General features: G+C 38.5%; 5 protein-coding genes across 5 annotated transcripts; 2 read left to right on the top strand and 3 right to left on the bottom strand.

Annotated features, from left to right (window-relative positions):
- Positions 1 to 164: 164 nt before the first annotated feature.
- LOC131287289 (inositol polyphosphate multikinase-like) lies at positions 165 to 1,656 on the bottom strand. The gene is made up of 2 exons (XM_058316324.1): positions 960 to 1,656; positions 165 to 903 (listed from the first exon to the last, which is right to left on the bottom strand). Exons 1-2 carry the CDS (start codon positions 1,540 to 1,542, stop codon positions 518 to 520), a joined length of 969 nt encoding a protein of 322 aa, XP_058172307.1. The 5' UTR covers positions 1,543 to 1,656; the 3' UTR covers positions 165 to 517.
- Positions 1,657 to 1,793: 137 nt separating this feature from the next.
- On the bottom strand, positions 1,794 to 2,820 carry LOC131287063 (hydroxyacyl-coenzyme A dehydrogenase, mitochondrial-like). Its single transcript, XM_058316079.1, has 3 exons — positions 2,731 to 2,820; positions 2,380 to 2,655; positions 1,794 to 2,315 (listed from the first exon to the last, which is right to left on the bottom strand). The coding sequence occupies exons 1-3, from the start codon at positions 2,797 to 2,799 to the stop codon at positions 1,794 to 1,796; spliced, it is 867 nt and encodes a 288-aa protein (XP_058172062.1). The 5' UTR covers positions 2,800 to 2,820.
- A 235-nt stretch (positions 2,821 to 3,055) lies between these two features.
- On the bottom strand, positions 3,056 to 4,422 carry LOC131284021 (hydroxyacyl-coenzyme A dehydrogenase, mitochondrial-like). The gene is made up of 2 exons (XM_058312874.1): positions 4,094 to 4,422; positions 3,056 to 3,930 (listed from the first exon to the last, which is right to left on the bottom strand). Exons 1-2 carry the CDS (start codon positions 4,199 to 4,201, stop codon positions 3,115 to 3,117), a joined length of 924 nt encoding a protein of 307 aa, XP_058168857.1. The 5' UTR covers positions 4,202 to 4,422; the 3' UTR covers positions 3,056 to 3,114.
- Positions 4,423 to 5,721: 1,299 nt separating this feature from the next.
- LOC131286223 (small ribosomal subunit protein eS26) lies at positions 5,722 to 6,935 on the top strand. The gene is made up of 3 exons (XM_058315150.1): positions 5,722 to 5,804; positions 6,158 to 6,335; positions 6,550 to 6,935. The coding sequence occupies exons 1-3, from the start codon at positions 5,802 to 5,804 to the stop codon at positions 6,714 to 6,716; spliced, it is 348 nt and encodes a 115-aa protein (XP_058171133.1). The 5' UTR covers positions 5,722 to 5,801; the 3' UTR covers positions 6,717 to 6,935.
- Positions 6,936 to 7,935: 1,000 nt separating this feature from the next.
- LOC131285969 (uncharacterized) lies at positions 7,936 to 9,161 on the top strand. Its single transcript, XM_058314822.1, has 3 exons — positions 7,936 to 7,966; positions 8,037 to 8,339; positions 8,495 to 9,161. The coding sequence occupies exons 1-3, from the start codon at positions 7,936 to 7,938 to the stop codon at positions 8,851 to 8,853; spliced, it is 693 nt and encodes a 230-aa protein (XP_058170805.1). The 3' UTR covers positions 8,854 to 9,161.
- The last annotated feature ends 11,921 nt before the right edge of the window (positions 9,162 to 21,082 follow it).

Below are 21,082 nucleotides of genomic sequence, written 5' to 3'. Positions count from 1 at the left end.
TTCACCGCTTTTTGAGTCAAGCCAACATTATTTAGTTGTAAAAGAGGAAAAGGAGGAAAATATATACAGACAACGGTGACTTTAATATATTAGATATATATATTAATATATATTAGATGATACAGTTATACTAAAGACTGGCACTAAGCAATGGTATGTATAGCGACAAACTATCTTAAAGTAATATTTGCAACATTCACTGTGCCATAATTTTTGTATAGATATTTACTGATTAACTTTGGCATGATAGTACCGAAAAGAACAAAAGTACAAAGCGAAAACAGTGCATTTAAAAGCAATACGAGTTACATTAAGTTCAATTTTCCTGCTTCCAATATTTGGTCCAAAGCTTTTACGTATATTTTTCATTTATCAACAAAAACTAGACACTTATTACCCTTGCATAAGGCTTTCCAAAAAAGATAAATTGTTTTACAAATGCTCAGTTATGGCCAATGCATAATACATGATTTATACTTTTTATGCTCTACCTAAAGTGATCTTTTCTGCAGCAATTTTAATTGATATCGCTGGCGAGAAATTGGCGAAAGAAGCCTACAAGACTCGCTATTCCCTGTAAGTAGTTATCGTCTACGCTGTCAGTGCCCTCCTCTGCCGGAAATGCATGCGCGAAATCAATTATTCTTGCTTTCACCCAATTTGACCGCATGTCCAGCGCCCTTTCCTTGTGATTTCTATTCAAACCTTTGATATTCCGGTGCTCCAGAATATTGCTTTCAAGTCGAGAAGCATCGTATAACAGCAGCACCGAACTGGAGTACAGCCGAAAAGAAGTTTGTTTTCGAGCCCAGCTTTCGATTAGAATGAGTTCTTGTAGAAAAGTTTCTATTAGATTGCGCTGTAGTTTTCCATCTTCCGACGCATTCAAAAACAAAAGGAATGCTGCAAAAAAAACATAATTAAACATCCTCAACATCTTTCAAGCCTCTTCCTCTTACCATCACGAATGTTAACCTCCGTGAGCTTCTTGCCATAATCCTTCCCATGCCGAATTAACTGACCTCCACAGCGGTGTGAAAAAACCTGAAATCCTGGTATACAGAGTCCAAACCGTTGCCTACAGGCTTTATATTTGCTTTCCTCTGCTTTTCGCTTCTCGGGTGTCGCTAGCGGATCCCAAGTGCGACGACCAATTTTCACATCCATAATGCACGGCTGCTCAAAACCATCGGTTAAGTCTTCTAACTGGATAAATTCCATCACCTTCCCCTCAATCGTGAGCTTCGGGTGACCGTAGTAGCGCGGCACAATGCGATTAAGTAGTTCGAACGAGGCTCTTGTAGCATCAACGGCATCGGCGTCAGTCTGGATGTCCGCGTTTTTCTGCACATCTTCCAATCGTTCATAGAAAGCAATCTCTCTTATGCCACAAAGCACCTTCCCGGTTGGCTTCAGGATCGTTCCATCATTATTACTAGTTTTCAGAAGACCAACACATCCTTGAGCAGCTGTATGACCGGCAACTTGATTTTCCAACTGTTCCACGCCAACTGGGAGCTTTGGAGTACCTTCCCATGGCATGGTTGCTTACGATGCCTTTGAGTTGATGTCAGTGCTAAAATGCACTTTATGCTAGAGCTTTCCTTTTTATTCAATTTTAGCCTAATATTGGCCCATCGTCCGGCTTCTCTGAACACGTTGACAATCTATAAAGAAACCAAAAATCAAATGCTTACAACAAACATCAATCAATTTACAAATTTGAAAAATTGCAACAAAATCCAAACGCATGTTTACACATTTTTTTTTTGCAACACGCAAACAATCAATTTTTATTTGTAGTTATAAAATCCTTCACCGGTTTTGACACCTAACTTGTTATCCTTAACCATTTTTTCAAGCAGTGTACTAGGTTTCACCGCACTGTCGCGCCGCTCTTTCTGTATGTTCTGTACCGTATCGAGACCTACTATATCCATTAGCTCAAACGGTCCCATAGGATGGCCAAGACCAAGCTTCATTGCTATATCGATGTCATGCGCAGTAGCATCACCGCGCTCCACCATGCTGAGAGCTTCGGATATAACTGGAAAAAGTAGCCGATTTACGACGAATCCCGGCATGTCCTTGCATGTGATAGTCGTTTTGCGAAGACTCTTTCCAAATGCCAGAAGGGCTTCGTGGGTACTGTTAGATGTGCTATCAGTGCGAATCACCTCAACCAACTTCATAAGCGGAACGGGATTAAAAAAGTGTAGACCTCCGATGCGATCCTGGCGTTTAGTGGTAGACCCAATTTCCTTCACCGACAGCGACGACGTGTTGGTCGCAATAATGGTATGTGGCAAAGCACCCTGAAGAAGTAGAGGATGGGAAATTATTACTGTTTTTCGACCTAAATAAATTGCGCTCACGCACATGATCAATGATCTTGAAAAGTGCTTGTTTTTTCTCGAGATTTTCAACGATTGCTTCAATCACAAGATCGGTTGCTGACAAAACTTTCTCCAAGCTGACACTGTAGTTGAGTCTGGCTAGCGCATCTAAATAAAACTTGTTCGCTTTTTCTTCATTTCCCTTGCTAACATGCATCGCCATACGATGAAGATCCTTCTCCACCTGATGGCGGCCTTTAGCCAGAGTCTCCTCGTTAACATCTACCACTGTTACTTGATACCCATTGGCAGCGGTTATCTGAGGGTGAATAAAAAAATAAACTCGTAGATTACGTTGGAGTTTGACCCCGCAATTGCACGAATGTATTCTTACCATAGCTATTCCGGAGCCCATTATTCCTGCGCCAACTACAGCAACGTGATTGATTTTTGGTGATGCCATTCTTGCTGCCACGCGATATTGTTACCTTCAATAGAGACGATAGGATGTACTTTGATGTTCATACAGTTTTGTAGACACCGCGGAAAAACACTTGTTGCATCGAACAGGCTCTGCCGTTACAGAGTTAAGCGACAACCTTATCTGATAAAAAAATATTAACACACACATTGCCAAAGTAAACACTGTGGGATTATATAAGATTTAATTTTGGTCATCAAAATTACTTTTGGGATGCGAGTGACACGACACCTTACGGTTAAAGATCTAAATATGTTTATTAAATATAATGTTCTCTCTCATAGAGGTACGATGGATTCACTTTTTGTAGGCATAAAAACCTTCTCCAGATTTAACGCCCAGTTTACCTTCACTTACAAGTTTTTCTAGTGTTTTAATCGGCTTAAAAAGTGGATTTTCTGGATACTTTTCATGCCATCCCTGTAGAATGTTATTCGTCGTATCAAGGCCAACATAATCTAGCAATTCAATCGGTCCCATAGGATAGCCGGCGCCCAGCTTCATTGCCGTATCGATGTCGCGCGGCGACGCATCCCCACGTTCTAGGAGTCGAATCGCTTCCGCCATGTACGGCACCAATAACCGATTGACAACAAATCCGGGTGTATCTTTACAGCTGATACAGCTCTTGCCGAGGCGCTTACCAAACGCCACCAAGCAGTTGTACGTTTCATCGGATGTGAAATCGGTGCGAATAATTTCCAAAAGCTTCATCACGGGAACCGGGTTGAAGAAGTGCAATCCTCCGAAGCGATCCTGTCGTTTCGTTACTGAACCAATCTCTGCGATCGACAATGAGGACGTGTTGCTCGCAAATATCGTATGAGCTGGAGCGGACACGTCGAGCTTGGAAAAAAGCTGGTGCTTCACATCCATACGTTCAACAATCGCTTCAACGACAAGATCTGCATCCTGGGCAGCATTTTCCGGTTTAGTTTCGCCCTTGATCTTGGCGAGTGTTTCATTGATAAACTGTTGTCCCTTGGCGGTATCGTCCTTAAATTGCTTCTTTGCGACACGCTCGAGACTTTTGCGAATTCCTCCGATGGCCTTCTGCACAAGTTCATCGTTCATCTCGACTAATTTTACATTGTGGCCCGTAGCGGCAGCAACCTGTATAATTAGTTTTTGTAATAATTATGAATTGTTTGACATCATTACTACTCTAATAGTGCAAATTCAATATCAGCCGGGAGGAAGCGTATTGTCGTGCTTCATGAGCTTTGGACTTTTGTACCTTGCACCACCAATTTTGCAATGAAAGAACAGCACTTACCTGGGCAATGCCGGAACCCATCAGTCCCCCGCCGATAACGACGACATTGTTGATTTTAGCCGCTGTGGCCATATTGCGGGTGAAAGAACGTAGTCCGGACATAGCCATTTTCAAGCTCTTTTAATTATGCACTGGAGTAGATTGTTCAAATTTCGCAAGATTCACAGGTTAGTTCAGATGATAAGCCTATCGTGACAGTGGCTTTCCTTGCTCCTGTAATCAGTCTTCTTTTCTTCACCAAAGTGTTCCAGCGCAGCAGCCCGGTTATAGACGACTATTGTTGGCGATTGTATAGCTCAAAAGTGGATGAAACCTACAGGTTGCCGTAAACGCATTTGACACACGTGTGATGCTCTTGAGATCGCGGATTCGCCATAAACCTTCACTTTTTCATACCACGAGCCGGGAAACACCACTAACCGAGAAGCACTTGTTTTTAACACACTACGTTCACAAGAATTATCGATTGAGAACAATCAATTATTTCTTTGCAATCCCCTATGCTCGTAACGGGGCACGCACAGGATATTTAAACAGATTTGATGGTTTGTCAATAAACGCACCGTTTGCCAAAATGCTCCTGAAATGGGTTGTTAACTTTGCAGGCGTAATTGTTACCTCGAAGTGGTAAACTAGCCTAATGTAGAGCATTTTGTACGTAAAAAGCGTTTGAAAACTTCTGCAGCTTTAATAAAACACCGCGGTAACTATTGGCTGTAAGAAAGAAGAAGTTTCCAAGAAACAACAAAACATTGCCACTAACCTCCTCCAAATCGTTCAACCAAACACAGCAGCAGAGATTAAGGCAATTGCTAATGTTTAAACTGTTTTGCAATTATTCCCAGACGCATAAATAGATCTACACAGCGCGAGCAAGCTAAACTTTTGAAGCAAAACAACTATGATCCAAATTACAACATAAACTGAGAATTCACAAAGCGTAAAATGGCAAGTCAACAGCGAGGGTTGTAAACAGCTTTATCGATAGATGATTGGGTTCAAATATGTAAATATGGAAAAAACGCTGTAAATTTGGTAAAAGCTCATCAATCTACATTAAGACGCACCATTTACTTTAAGCACCACATTCAACAGCATATAGTGTAGAATAAATGCAAAAGGGGACATTAAACAGTTTAATTTACCTACCGATACATTTCGACTGATTTCAAACCAGCTTCATACAATAGTGAAATATGTCAAAAATGCTTCTTCAAATATTGTTCATCGTAAACCGGAAGTAAGACTTTGTTCAGAAAGTGTTCAGAAGTTCAACATAGTATGATATACTTAAAAAAAGTAAAAAAAATGTATTATCAAAAAAATACAAAACAAATGCATACGGGATGAATCAATGCGTTAAACTGTTGAAAAGGTACCTGAAGGCATTGATCAGCTGGATCACATAGTTGAAACTAGTTTTATGTTTTAGTTGGTAAAATAATAGCTGTAAAAGGTTTTGAGAATCAGTGCTTTAAAACATACATTTTTAGTTAATTTACCTTGATAAGATCGTAATTTATCGAAATAATTATCAATTGTATCTGCATCCCCCATCCTTCATGGCAATATGAAATCGACGAAAGTTTCATCGACTTGATGTGTGACGTTCAATTGTCACAATTGTCAAAAGGGAGGCTTCGCGCAAGTGTGAACTTTGGTTTAGCCTTCTCTACTTCCGTGGTACTGTTAACGATCTGTCACCAAAATGGTAAGTGCACCGAAAAATATCGAAAAATCGGTGTTAAATCGCTGCAAATTCTCGTGAAATGTGCTACATCAGTGTTGTAAAGTAGTTCTCTAGATGAAAATGTTATTTTTAGTCTGTAAATTCGTTTAAAGCTTGGTTAAAAGACTTAATGTAATCGCGTCTTGGGCTGGAAAGAGTTGCCACAGGCTGCACCATAAACACGTAGTGTGCTTGGTTGACATACATGTGTTTCAACATGGCGTTAACCATTCATGGAATGCCGGGTGCGTTTCGTGCAAATAACTAATGGTTTGAATTTCTGGTGCTATATTTCATGTTCATTACAACGGTTCTCTGGATGATGGGATTTGCAGACCAAGAAGAGGCGTAACGGAGGACGTTGCAAGCACAACCGCGGCCATGTGAAAGCCGTTCGTTGCACCAACTGTGCCCGTTGTGTGCCGAAGGATAAGGCGATCAAGAAGTTCGTGATCCGTAACATTGTAGAAGCCGCTGCCGTGCGTGACATCTCCGATGCTTCTGTGTACAGCTGTAAGTTCTAGTGTTTATGGAAGCCATTTGGTTTGTATTAATTGCTGGTGACGCATTTTACATGAGGAAAACATACCCTATGTGGATCCTGCGGGATGTGAAATTCGAATATTTGCTATCTGAGCATGGTGATCACCTCCATTGGCAGCTGTCATTAACTTAAACGTACTGTATATCAATTGTTTAATAAACCGTTTCGTTTCCATGTTTCCAGCGTACGTACTGCCGAAACTGTATGCCAAGCTGCACTACTGTGTGTCGTGCGCTATTCACTCGAAGGTTGTTCGTAACCGTTCGAAGGAGGCCCGTCGTATCCGCACTCCCCCGCAGCGGTCATTCCCCAAGGATATGAACCGTAATCAGAATGCCCAGCGAAAGTAAGCAACAGTAGCTGCGGTCTTGGCAACCTGACTTACATCTTTAAGGACGCAGATAGACCGACATCAACTTTCGCTTTGATGATGGATTCGCGCTGGGGGTTTTTTTTCTCGAGTGTATGGCAGGGGTTCGTGTTACGCGTTTCTAGCGTTGTAAGAACGGCTGATTTGGAGCATTAAAGGAGAGTAAAATATAAACCTATACCTACGGGTTTCCATCTAATGGCAAGAGCAAGCGTTCAAAAGAAAGTCCAACGGGTAACCACATACTTTACGAAGGAAAGAAAATCGTGCTTCTATGATCCTTTTATCAGAGTCGTCAGAGTCGGTATGCCTCTGAATACGAGGGAACAAACGTTCGACTTAACGTAGGAGGATATACCCCGACTCGCATAGTGAAAGAAGAAGAAGAAGAAGATCCTTTTATGCACTTTTATACTTCGTGTATTAACGATGCTGCAGGATGGGTTATTTTTACACTCAACCCAAAGCATATCCTTACTTGTTGCCAATTTGGGCAATTGGCAATTTTTCTTAACATTCTAATAACATCAAATATCGAGCTAGGCTCCCATTGTAGAACACATTTCTGGACCTTCCAAATTGAATGTTGTCAAGGATAGATCCGCAAGTATTTCTACATTTCCTTACCAACTTGCAAGTTATGAAAATAAAAACCGTCATTACGAAGTTCGTATTTTTACACACCTCGGATATCATACCTTTTTCATGAAGACACCTTTTGCAAATGTCAGTTGTCAAATTTTGATCAAGACATTACAAACAGCAGGTCGGGTCAAAGTAATTTCACAGTCGCAGTGTCTGCGAAGAATAGATTTTTGGACAGGAAGTTGTGTCCAAGAATGCAAAATTACCTACATACCGCATACAATCGAGCGAACTGTTCAATTGCTTACTATCAAGTTTCGTGCATCAACATTACTGAATAAAAAATTTGATATCGCTGGTGGTATCGATTTCTTGTACTGCACTGTTGTCACCTAGCCTTTTTTGCCTTGCTTCGAAGAAGCAAATGTGCGTTAAATGTCACAACCTGACATCCTAAACAAATTTTGAGTGCGCTGTCCCACGGACAGCCAAAGTTCGTAATTTTTCTTACTGTTTAGTTTGATAAACATAGTTTCCAAGTGCAGGTATTGATGCAATAACTGAATTGTATTTGCGATACTTTATCGTACTAGCCATCACTTAAATACAACGCAATGAGTCGCTGGGATAAACGCACTGACGATGGTAAGTTTTTTCGGTTGTTGTTATAGAAGAATCGAGGAGTTACATATTGCTTTGCTTCCTGCTGCAACAGGACATCACCGGCAACGACGGCGAGAAGATGAGAAGTTTAACCAAACCAGATCTTCGCTAAGTCAAAATAAATCTCTAGCTAGTTCAGAAACACCATCCCCGGTGTATTCCGGTTCACGCTCCCGGTCTCGTTCGCCCCCATCACATTTCTCTTCCCGACCATGCCCATCGCAACAGACACAACAGAGACGATCAGCTGAACGACAAGCTGAAGAAGAACGGCTGCGGCGACAGGACGCACTTAACAGCAAGAGACGCATCTACAACACAGCTGGTCAGAACGGTACCGGCACCGGTCCCGGTGGTGAGATAATTTCCCACTGTCCCTTGCTATCTCCTCCACTTTCTTTGTCTGGCCATCTGCTATTAAACCCCAACCCCCTCACTCGTTCCTGTAACTTGTTTTGCATGGTACAAGTGGGTTAATCGTTCTGAGGAACACAACACTTTCATTTCAAGGCACGCTAGGACTATCAGGGATTCGCCCACCCACCTCGGGCGGTATAGCAGTTGGCCAGCCACCCATCCTCAAGGTGAAGGCACCGGTCGGAGGCATACAGATGAAGCTAGCCGCCCCTCTCAGCAAAGAACCTCAGCGGCTCATGAAACCGATCGCGAATGCGTTCCGTCAGGCGGACGAAAGCGACGACAGTGAGCCGGAAGAGATGCCCGCCGAGTGTCGGATGCGAATGCGCAACATTGGGAGAGACACACCCACTTCCTCCGGGCCGAATTCTTTCGGGAAGACAAAGCACGGCTTCTGTGATTCGAAGAAGATCTTCGAGAAGAAGATCGGGGGTGGCCTTAGTGATCGTTAGGGCATTACTATGAGAGCGCGGGTATTACTATGTCGCACTCGTGCTCGCCATCAGCCTGATACGTGTCCATGACGGTGCGTTGGCGGAGGCGTGTAGAAATTACTACTTTTGTATGTGTCATGTATCTCTTCCAGCATAATCCTTCTAAATAGAGTCAGTTTCTTATTTACTGTAGTAAATTTTAGATTGTTCGTTCCAGCTGCTGTTCTCCCGGTGCGACAATCTTGCTGCATTCGTCTGTGGGCATCCTGTTTTCAGTATCAATGGTTCAATGGCAATGAAAAATTATTTGATGAACCCATCTAAACTCTACAAAAGGAATCGTTTGTATCGATAGAACTAAAATAAAATTGGCTTTCAGAAGATTTACCAGATGAATCAGTTAAACAAGAATATCATTGAAATCGAATCAAATCCAGCGCAGATGGGTTTATTTTGCACATACCATTACAGTGTAAACGGTAATGTTCAGAAGGAAACACATGCGACCAGAAAGGAAATTGTGCTAAAAATGTACATATATGTTTCCCCAGCTGACGCTTGTTCGAATAAATGTCCTAGTTTTTCATAAAAAAAATTAAAAAAATCTTCAAATCGTATTTTTCTTTCCATGGGTGTTAGAAAAAGCACTTACAATCTTTGAAAAAATTAAATTTATTCAGAAAAAATTAAAAAATCCATCGTCATCTGCATATTTATATTGTGTATCTTGTTTCAATTTTAATTCGTTTCTATGATCAATAAGTTTTCATATATGTATGTCTATCGGCCATGATCCTGATCTTCAATTCGCGCATATGTCCTTTTAGTGTTTTTCCTCGTTTCCTGGTCTCGTATTCTTTTACAGGGTCTTGCGTATGATGGTTTACTGCCCTTGTCCTACCCAAGCTGCTCTTCCGTGAGTAGGTCCTATTCCGATAAACAGACCTGCTTTGTTGGGTATTTCTTATTTTCATAGTACCCTTGGATTATTCGGTTGAATTACATCTCTGTATGTAAATTTGCACGTGCTGCGGTATAGATGTTGCATGGAAATTCGCTAGCTTAGTGAATACCTTTCCCTTTTCTGCCATTCTTCGACGGACCAGTGAACCTTCCTATTGTAGAAGTTGTATGTTTCGTGTTTTTGATTGTTAAATTATTTTTGTTTACCTTTTTTAACGTTACTTTAAATAGAGATATTGAGGTAGTTTTTCGTTTATCGTTCTCCTACTTCGCACATGCCCATAATTAATTATCTTTCTTCTTTCACATGAACTTAATTTTTTTTTCTCGCTCTTTCTACTTCTCTCTCACCCTCCATATTTCACTCTATCTTGATCCTTTCTAATTTCTGGTGAGGAATAGTGTTCACTGTTTTGCTTATCGCTTTTTGCTCATTTCACACTCTTTCCACTTTCGCCGGTAGGGGAATTTATATTGTTTTCCAGCTTACTTCTATTTTGAAGAGTTGCACTAATTTATTCTATTGATAAACCATCGAATCGCACAGTTTTTTCGGTGTTTGATTTCTGCTTATGCAGTTACTATTTTTCTGTGTGCATGCAATGGTATGATCGTAATATGTTGTATGGTATTAAAACATTCATTACGGGTTGTGCCTGAAATTCCTGTTTGCTTAAATTTATTAGCATCATTTTTTCTGAGACGTTGGTTTATACTTCAATAAAATTTTGCTTCAGCTTTCGGCCTTTTGTAGTTCGATTGTATATTCAATTTCGTAATGAAAGTATGCCCTAGACATTAAACTTTTTGACAATATTGTGGCGCTTGGCTCATTTTTACTATGACAAAATAAGATTATTTTAATAAATTCCTTTCATGGTTTCATGTGTTTTTTGTAGAATTTTTAATATTGTATTCGTAACGCTTCGCTTTTCCTGTAGTTGGTTGAAAATTGGTTTGCATATAGGGGGGGAATTGGTTTTGCATACAGAAAGCATAATTATCCGACTTGTCTCAGCTCTAAATTGCTGTGTTTGTTCAAAGAATTCGAACTGCGTCATCGTATCACACTTGCATTTATCTTGATGTTGAATTTAATAATTTTCATTGTGGTTCAAATAATCAATAAACGTGGATAGTTTTGTTTTCCATACTTGGCTTGTTGGCGATATGCAAAACATTTACATTTATTTTCTGTCTGTTGTGTGTGAGTTTTCGTGTTTTGCTTGGTTTATTATTTGTGTTCGAAATATTCGTTATTCCAGTTCTTTAGCTGGTGCGGTAGAAAACTTTCATAATAGGCAACTATAATAATAGTAGTTGTAGAGTAATAATAGTCATGATAATTAAAATTAAAAAAATGTAATAATAGATACATAACCATAATCTTAATAAAAGTAATATTCAAAGAAATATATGAGAGAAAAAGCATTGATTTCTGTTTTTACCACCCTAAAAATATGTGTGTATATATAAATCTTTTTCCCTTTATATATATATTTATATATATATTGGTTTCACTTCCCATTAGTAAACCGTTTGCTTCACTTCTAATAGTTGGACCAGTTTACTATTTTACAACGCAAGAACATAAACAAAACATTGTGTTCTCCTTCTTTTGCCCTTTTGTCCATGATCTTTTTCGTTCTTGTTACTTGTTATACATTAAATTTCAACTTAGCTTTGCATTCCATAGGATTACAGGTCCGCTTCGTTCTTGTGCGGTTCCTTGGATTCCTAGTTCCTCGAACTCGACCTCGACTACGTCACTATTTTCTTTTCTCGCTGTTCTCGTGTCCTTTTCTCATGCACTCGTCCTTTCTTCCTTTCCGTATCCAACTGTCCCATCCACAACTGACTGAGGGGAAGAATATTAATACAGATAATGACAGGAATATAAACTATTATCACACAGGCATGTCAATTATTTGCATTATATCCTAAAACTCATAATCTTATTCTTTGCGAGCGGACGACGACAGCGACGACGACAACAACGACGACGAGATACCTTCGGCGACTTGTATTTTTATTTCATCATTTTCTCGGGATACTTCTTGCCCGATTTCTGATATAGGAATTAAAGGATTTTCACAGATTTTTTCGAGAATCCGAACAGGTTTTATTTCGAGGGAGATAGGAGAGGAATTTTGTAAATTTGGCTACTAAATTTGTCATATTGTGGTAGCAATTCGTTTCTGCAAATTGAGGTAAAGGAGAACTATTCCTACACAATACGGGATATGCGAATAAAAATAAAATGAAATACTATGTGGGTGATAATCTGGAAGCCTACAGTAGTTTATTTATGAGGATAGGTGTAGGCGGTTTAGCGTATCTATTGCTTTGTAAAATGTGTAAATTAGTTTGTAACACGCCACCACTCAACGGGTGTAGTTCAGTCTCCTTAAAACTGGTGGCGTGTAAAAAGTTAAACTTAAAGCACTTAAATCTAGTTCAAAAATTGATATCCTGGTCTTGTATCTCTACACTATTTCTCGCCAGTTTATAAATTTGTTGTTGGTTTCTTTTGTGTCGTTGCAAGATGTCGTGACGCATAGTATGGATCAGATGTAATTTCCGTATCGTTACTGTAGAAGTATGAGGGAAGAGGGAGGGGGAAGGGTAAACAGTAATAAGGTGTTCTTGGTTGTGTTTTGCATGTATTTCGTACTTCTTGTACTTATTGTTAATCTGCTCCATTTTATCCTCATTCAGAAGAACTGTGCAAAGCATTTCCAAATCTTTTCATTATCCGTTATGTTTCAATATTTCTTTTGTTCTATTGGGACAACTGTGCCTAGATAAGTACCTATTTCAAAAGAAAAATAATAAGAATAATACAATCGTACACTTTCAAAAGGAGACACGGTAGTGTAATGAGAAAGCAAAGTCGACATATTGAAAAATAACAACCTTGTTTGAGAAAAAAGAAGAAAATAGATTTGTTCATGCTACAATCGGTTGGTTTGGAATAATAAAAATTAAGTTATGTACTCAAACATTTAGATCTACCGTCGACGTTATCGCTTCTCGATAAAGACAAGTATAGGAAATCATCCTAATATACAATTTTCTTGAGTCTAAAATGTTAAAACGAAAAGTAAAATGTTGGGTGGCATTTTTTGGGCAGAGGACATGAATCAATTCACCTAATGAAAGCAATGTGTTTTGGTTCTCTCATTTATATCGTAACAAACAACCTTTTTTAACGGGAAGGGTTGATGATATCAGTGGCGTTACGAAACGATGTACGAGGAATTGAGGGCGCACGTGTGCAGTTTGCATGTTGATCCCTCTACAATTCTAATAGATCCTTTCCGTTCAAAGAAAAATTAAACGTAATTAAATTCAAATACAAGTAGTAGATAGAAGTACAAGAAGTAGGTGATAGACGTACCATAAGTAAAAAGTATTTTAAGGAAGTAATATTTCATATTAGCAGTATGCGGCTTCAGAAAGCGATTTACATTAAATTAAAGTGAAAGATTAATTTTAAACATATGTTTCGTGATTGTGCTTTCCATTATTTTTTGTGAGTTTCTGCAGGGTAGTTGGTGATGTGCTACCTTTAAACTCAAGCCATAACATCGAAACCATTTCAAATTCGGGACGCAAGCGGTTCGTTCTTCGCTTTACTCCGACGAAAGGATTTGTTTTTATATTTTTCATGTGTGACATTCACTAGGTTTTCATTTACCAAAACCACAGTATTCAAGAGCGTTCATTAATCTTGCCCGTGTGCAGTTTGAAAGTTAATGGTTGTCGGTTCGATTTTGGTTGTTAATTTTACACTAGAGACATAAACACAATTAACGTTGGATTATATCAAGCAAACACATACATCCGTTGTAAAAATGAAAAAAAAACAAGTTAACACCTGTTACTGTTGGTTTTTTTCCCACTTGTTGCTAGACAATCGGAAATATTTTTTGAGAACATTTCTATAACCTGTTCAATGGGGTTACGGATTTATATGTTGCTAGTTTTTTTAGACAACTGAGCTGTTTCTCTTGGCGTCTTCATTTAGTCTTTTGTATTAGATAGCCGATCAGTTTTGGTAGGGTAACCAATTATATGCCTTAGTATGTATACGCACGGATGAATTATCCATGCAAATGTTGCCTTTTTTGTTGTTTGAATATTGTTTTTTTTCTAAATATATGAGTCACTGCTCGCTGCTGCTTATATGGTTTACTTTTTTTTTAAATTTCTATTCTTTTTTTCAAACTTGAGGTAAGTAGGTTTTGTGTTTGAATAGTTTGCAATGATTTTGTTTATGTTTAGCATGTTGTGACATTTCAAACTGTGACATTGTTTTATTCGTCTTCTTTTGGTTGCATATGTTTCCTTTATTCACTACTGACCAAAGAGATGTGTGTATTATTTCGATTTTCATTTAATTTGATTTCAATTTCTTACACAATATTTCACGGATTCTGGACAAGGTGATCTTCTAATTCTATAGCTTTTAGTTCATTTTTATTCATGCTTGTGCTGAACGCTATATTTTCTACGCGGTTAAGGTAGCCTAGAAGTGTTATCTTATTCAATTGTTTCTTGAAGGAATATACAATGATAAAGTTATACAGATAAAATAAACGCTACACAAACTACCGAATCTTTTTTTTTGCTTTTTTATGGGAAATTATTTTTCAGTGTCCATGTTTACATACTTTTAATTGGTCATGTTATTCATGTGCTTAAGATGCATTATCCTGTGCAGTTTTTTCTACATCCGAAGCAGCAATAAATCAAACATATTTTAACTTTCTAGTCTTTCTTTTCCATTTTTGACTTTCAAATTAACGTAGCAGCTGATCTGATGATAGGTTAAATTTCTATGTGAGCTCAAATCAAACTTTTATTTTTTTTGTGTTTTTTTTTGTTTTTCATTGTTACACTCATTTTGTTTCAATTTTGGATTTCATTATTTTCTACCACTCAACACCATGAAATACGATAATTCCAGTACGCACAGATTCTATGTTTGAGTAATCATATAATTTTTCTTATTGGTTTTGTATCATCAAAAATAATGAAATCAATCTTTATACTTAGGTTCAATTAAGATAAGTGTCCTTTCGATCACCTTGTCTCAGTGGTTGCTTTATTTTCCTCTATTGCGGATTTCGGTGTTTCCACAAGGGATGATGCTGGAACCAATTGTATGGGAGCTCAGCTATCGTGTGATTCTTAATATTTGCTTCAAATTGTTTCATTCAATGCATTTATGTCGTGATAGGTATGCTTTGTTTGTCTTATTCCATTGGCAGTGATACATCTTATCCTGCTTAGCGGTTTGGGTAGTTTATCTTTTCAATTCCTCTATACCAGTGTAATCATTCCATGTGCGATGCAATAAATGGCGTGTTGTTGTCGTTTGTTTGATTCACTCATCAAGTACTGAAGGAAGCGGGCTCGCTCTAGTAAAGTTTCTTTTTCTGGCGTATTATCAATGTGTTCAAACACTTTTTGAAAAATTCGAATGTGACTTTCTCTATAGTACCAGCAAACTAATTTTTTCGCCTATTTCAGTATTTTTTTCATGTTTGCATGTTCTTGTTTCACTTCGTTCTTCATATATGGTTTTAGTTTATTGTTGTTTCCAATCTTGGAGTCATGAAGTCATCGAGAGTAAACTAACACCATTGCTACGGTTACATGCGGTTTCTTGATGTTCTTGTGTGATGAGTGCGTGCGCGGCGTTAAGTAGTTCCTTCGGAAGGGAAACGTTTCCAGAAAAAAAAAATCGATTCCTTATCTTTCATACGAGTCCACCGTTCTGTCGTTGGCAGTTTATATTAGGCATAGTGTTGTTGCAGCTAGTGCTTGTTTTTATACCTTTAAGTGATTGTTTTGTTTTGATCTGCGGTTTTTCCCAAAAAGTTTCCAATAAAAACAGCTATTGTTAGGGATTCAATTTCACGGAAGGTATGGTTTTTACTTCACGCTCATTAATTGAAAGCATAAAAGAAAAACAGTGCATCAGTTGCGCCCACGCAGAGATGCGCTAAGTAGCTAAAATAAAAATTCGAAACTACAATTGGGATAACTTCTCTTAGTTTAACAAGAAAAATGCAAAGCCCGTGTACGAGTTGAATCGTTTCTCCGAAGAAAATTCGATCAGATAATTGTGTGGCCGAGGAGTAAGAAGTATATTTCAGTGCCATTGTAAAAATGCTATTTGCAAAAATGAATGGCAGTCGTTACGTACTGGTGTTGAAGATGTTGTACCTTTGGCTTAGTAAGGGTCGTGGAGTTTTCCGAGCAAAAACGCGTCAGTTTCGGTGTAGTTCTATTGACATTGATGCCAAAGTACTGAGTGGTAATTGTTTATATGTCTGGTGTAGCCAATGTGTGTGAAGAAGTAAATAAATTTTGATCGTGTTAAACTGTCTTTTTCTACTCTTCCCAAGGGGAAGACACTCGTGCACTAGCAACATAACAATTTCATAAACATATCAATTTTAAACCAAAACACTCAATTTTGAAACATTATGCCTCATCATATCACAACACTTGGAATACTAACTCCGCCCTGCTTGGAATACCCTTTTTCGATGCCATTCGTTACATCCTATACGGTTAAAATAAACTCATTTCGATCTTTTTTTAGTCAAACGCACCCTGGCCTTTGACAACGCCCATTAATGTAATGCAGCGACGTCTTCAGCTAGACTCTTTCTTCATTTTTTAGTGGCACCATACAAATTACTAAAGTAAAATATTTTACATCATCATCGTTAGAGAGATGCATACCATTTCGGGCTTGAAGTGAACATCGTAATGTGTTGACACTACAAGCCTAGTGTACAAACACACCTACTGTTAAATTTACGAATGATAAAACAAATCCAAAACATGTTGGATATTAGAGAGGATTCATGTGTTTCATTCAAACCCGTACTGTTCAACATGGAAAAACTCGATGCACTGCTTAATTCTGCACGACATTCGCTTACGGTGCAGCATTCGCATGGGTCACTTGGTCACAGTTGTTGGTTCAACATACGCTCATTTTCTCGCTGAGCGTACGCCCTCTTCATGGAAGGGTTCCTTTTTCTACAAATATTCAACGATATTATAGCCTCTATTATTTTTCAATAAATATCAAAGTTGGATAGCTAAATATCATCTCCATGTAGTTTGTTGTCCATCCTTCGATCCTTTGCAATAACCGCTTTCACTTGATTGATCACTGGCCAATGACACACTTTTTTCTCGATTATAATTTTCACTTGGAACGCAAATACTTAACTGAACTTATCCGTCTCTATCACTTCCGCATTTTGTTTTTGTCGCTCACTCTCGCACACTCGAGCGCTATTTAACTCTTCAATTTGTTTTGTCCACGCTAATACGCTGACCTCCATAAGATCTGACTGGTTGAACTCTCCCTCAAATATGTGTATATATATAATATATTTTCAATATAATATATATAATAAAAAAATCTAACAATTGTTTTTAGTCACTGTGTCTCTTTTCTTACTCTTATCTTCTTCTTAACGATCTTCTTTTACGTTTAAATATCATACATTTCGTACAACTGGTTCACCAAAACCGCACGCTTAATTTTTTCTTCATTAGTTTTCAGCGTAGTATGATTTCACCGTTAAATAGTAAAAAACGTCACACGTTTCAGTTTGTTTGTTTCACTCTTTTGGTTATCTTTTGCGTGATCAGTCCGACATCAGTTTGTTTCTTTTTGTATGTATTCGACTGTTAGAGCGTCATATTCGGGTGTTTATCTTTTTTTCATTGGTGGCCCTTTTTCATGACGTCACTCGTGGAACACCAGCTTCTATGTAAAATACAGTTGTAAAGATCCGTTCGGTTTCAACTGAAGAGCATTAAAAACTTCGGTCCGGTTTCTTTCAAGTGTTTATCAGCTGTTGTGAACAAAGTGCGTCAATCGAAGTTCAACCGAATAGTTTGAGTTGTCGATAGGTGTAATGCCTGCAGTACGGCGATGTTTTTCTATTAATATGTTTTTCTATATGCAATTCTAGCGTTTTTTCCACACATAGCTTTACACAACGTGGAAGATACAAGGGTACTAATTAATCTGAAGAAATTGCTAATATTTCCATTTGATTACTTGTTCTTTTCCCATTTACTTTTCCTGGCTGTGCGAAAAACATCGCCTACCTCAATATATAAATTTCACCAAAAGAAGTCGAAATTTAAAACGTAAAGCCTTATTGATCTCGATTGATTTCATTGTAGTTCCACCAAGCCATTGCATTGAAAAAGTTGAAGATTCATTGAAAGTAAGCTTTTAAATCATAAGTAAGGATGATCTTCGTTGACGGGTAAACATAATTTACAAAAATGTTACTGTTAAAGTGAATGTGTCTGTGTTGCTCTGCAAGGCACCGTTACAAATTACTCTGCTTCGAACACCCTACGCCGTTCTTTGCTCACGCATGGAGTATTGTTTTCTCCTTGAGTCTTTTGTTTTGCCAACCTGGTGATTCTTTGCTTATGTACAAGATATGGAGCGTAATAGTGGAGCGATTTGATTGCTGTCTAAATGTATACACGATGGTATAAGTTACATTTGAACCAATACTTTGCTTCACATTCGTGGAAACATAAATATTAGCACTATTTAAAACAGAGAAAAAAAAATAAAAAAAAGTTCGTAGCTTTAATTTACAGATACAAACAAAAACGAACTATTTTGATTATGCTTTTATGGAACACTCTGATAGAAGTGCATTTATCATAGCTAACATGATGTATAAGTGCCGTAGGGTTCCTATGAAAAAATAGGGAACATAAAGTAAGAACTTCAACAATCAAACAAATATTAATTTGCAAAACAGCTACTGCTTTAATATGGTTTTAAAAGTTGTAGGAAAATTCAACAGTTTTTATGCACTACTATTTATGCAAGCTATTTATGAACTACTAGATCATCAACAATAATAAGGGACAAACATATTCGTTACGTAACTGCAAAAGCAAGCGTGACATTAGATAGTTTGACGGGCATCGTTACTGGTTCAGCAGAGATGAAATTGATTGCTTAGCTTTGTATTCAGGAATTGCATAAAATGTGTTCAATCAATCAAATAATTGCTTGGGAAAGTTGTAGAATATTTGACTGGACATACACTTTCATATCTTTTCCTTTTACAGGGGTTAAGTGGTCAGTGACAAGCTTACGTTACATATTCCAAATAGACTCATTTGGTGCTCTCGATCGACTTGGGCATATTCACTAGCCATAATTTTGGCTACCATTTGGTAGTTTGGGGACTTTACGTCATGAGGTTGTTCAACAGTTTACACCTTCTTCTCCTTCTTCTGAAGGGGATTACGCAAATTTTGTTTTGCCGTTGGGGATGACTTGTATTGGTAGAAGTGTTTATATTTTTGCGTTCGCGATGATAATGCACTTTCTAATGAGGTATTCGTTTCCGCTTCGTTTGTTTACTCTTTGTTGCTGCTTGAAAACGTTGCACATTTGTTTGAAAACATTCTGTTGGTGCTGGTACCGCAGCCGCTTCAGGACGTCTGTGCTGCTACTGCCGATGTCCTGTCTTGTGGGTAGTGGTGGTGGAGGTGGTATAATAAAACGTAATTGAACGGCTGACGCAGGTGCAAAGCTATTGTTTCAATTTATGTTGTAAATGAATCCATCATCACCTTCGTATTGTTATGGTTTTGTTTACCATTGCTTTTCTCTGCGTCTCGTTTTCTCTTGTTACACCCGTTTCCATCCCATGTACGATTCATAATAAATAGATAATAAGGCATGCCTGTTACAAATTATGGCCTCTCGTTAGATAGCACGACGCCAACCTACATCGCCAAAAGGAAGATGCATCGCAATGCAGCTACAGTTGGTCTAGGATGCATTGCAATGACAGTCGTTTAATGCAAGAGCCACTTCCTACCTACCTACCTATCCTACAGTTAGTTTCTCTTGAAGAGGGAAAGATTAATATTTAGGTGAGCAAATGGAAGATTGATCTCTTGCTATTACTTCGCTTTCTCTTGCCTGCATAAAGTTTTATCATGGAGTTTCAACAGCAATTTTCTTGAGGCGTAGTGATTTAGTTGCAATTACCACTCTCCACTCAGTAAATTAGCGAGCACGTGTTGTTAGTAGGAAATGTACTAGCTTACGATTAGTTAAGCGTTAGGGATCTGGAAGCGACCCATTGAGAGCCTCAAGAGGACCTGCCCGCATCTGTCTCATTGGTATTCAGCAAAAAACACACACACATTGCTCATGGTGCATCGGAGTCAAACGCTATAAAATTCCGACAATCTTTGGTCAACCACTTACTAAAAAGGGCGGCTTAACATATTCGATGCTACAACAACAGGTCCTCCTCCCCACACTATCTAGATATCGAGCAGAACAAGAAAATCACCTTCCTGCTTCCAAACCCACATTGCTCCTTCCCTCTTCTAGTCAACGGCAGTGGCACGGCTGTTCGCGGCAGTGCCCCGCCTACAGCGCGAACAATAAACAACAACGAGTATCGTCAGCCGCTATTTGACATGGTGCACGTCAAACTTCTCTGGGAAATAACCTAACGTCTCCCACGCACACTGCAGCAGCCAACGAAATGAAATTCGTTCGTTTGAGAAACTCACTCACTTTTACATATTTCCAAAACAAACGATAAACGTACCTCCTCCTTTGCCATAATACTCTTGCTTCATCGTTTTGTACCACCTTTGATCATCTCCCAGTTACGTTACTTCTACAATCAAGGTTCCGCATTCACTTTCATAACTCGCACATACTGAAAAACTACAACCACAAGCATTGTTCCAAACATTCCCTTAAGAGACTTCCTAAAAATGAACAAAAATTACATACTAAAGTTTTAAATCTCTCATTGCGCGATCTTTTAAGACAAGACAAAAACATATTCAATTGATTGACATTACCGATTCCCATACTCTTCCACTGCCAGTATCATACACTACACTCAAATGTTGTTGGCATTCTTATTCTCGATATTCTATCAACTGAATAAATTAGCAAAAACATATATTTTCAACAGGTTTAAACACTAATTTCTTATACGAATTGGCTCTATTACGTTTCATTTCGCTGCAGTTCGTACGTTATTTCGCTCGCATATCTCCTACCTTGCGGCTTTGCTGACTTGGTTTCCAATTATTCACACGCCAGAGATGCAGAGTGACGTGGCCAAGATGCTTTGAATCGATAATTATTGAAGCCAGTAGGAGAATGGTTTTTCGTTCTCGGTGAACTGCAGTAGATCGTATTTTTTGCCAATTGGTACCA

This window comes from Anopheles ziemanni, chromosome 3 (assembly GCF_943734765.1).
Source record: "Anopheles ziemanni chromosome 3, idAnoZiCoDA_A2_x.2, whole genome shotgun sequence".
NCBI lineage: Eukaryota > Metazoa > Arthropoda > Insecta > Diptera > Culicidae > Anopheles > Anopheles ziemanni.
The sequence above is the reverse complement of the archived record's forward strand: the minus strand, read 5'-3'. Positions and strand labels throughout refer to the sequence as shown.

Coding starts and splice junctions, on each gene's coding strand:
- LOC131287289 (XM_058316324.1), bottom strand. CDS start 1,542: ATGCCATGGGAAGGTACTCCAAAGCTCCCAGTTGGCGTGGAACAGTTG. Junction 904..959: donor GGAGGTTAACATTCGTGATG/GTAAGAGGAAGA, acceptor TTTTTTTTGCAG/CATTCCTTTTGTTTTTGAAT.
- LOC131287063 (XM_058316079.1), bottom strand. CDS start 2,799: ATGGCATCACCAAAAATCAATCACGTTGCTGTAGTTGGCGCAGGAATA. Junction 2,656..2,730: donor TGGGCTCCGGAATAGCTATG/GTAAGAATACAT, acceptor ATTCACCCTCAG/ATAACCGCTGCCAATGGGTA. Junction 2,316..2,379: donor TTTTCAAGATCATTGATCAT/GTGCGTGAGCGC, acceptor CTACTTCTTCAG/GGTGCTTTGCCACATACCAT.
- LOC131284021 (XM_058312874.1), bottom strand. CDS start 4,201: ATGGCTATGTCCGGACTACGTTCTTTCACCCGCAATATGGCCACAGCG. Junction 3,931..4,093: donor TGGGTTCCGGCATTGCCCAG/GTAAGTGCTGTT, acceptor CTAATTATACAG/GTTGCTGCCGCTACGGGCCA.
- LOC131286223 (XM_058315150.1), top strand. Junction 6,336..6,549: donor CGATGCTTCTGTGTACAGCT/GTAAGTTCTAGT, acceptor CCATGTTTCCAG/CGTACGTACTGCCGAAACTG.
- LOC131285969 (XM_058314822.1), top strand. CDS start 7,936: ATGAGTCGCTGGGATAAACGCACTGACGATG. Junction 7,967..8,036: donor GGATAAACGCACTGACGATG/GTAAGTTTTTTC, acceptor CTGCTGCAACAG/GACATCACCGGCAACGACGG. Junction 8,340..8,494: donor TACCGGCACCGGTCCCGGTG/GTGAGATAATTT, acceptor TTTCATTTCAAG/GCACGCTAGGACTATCAGGG.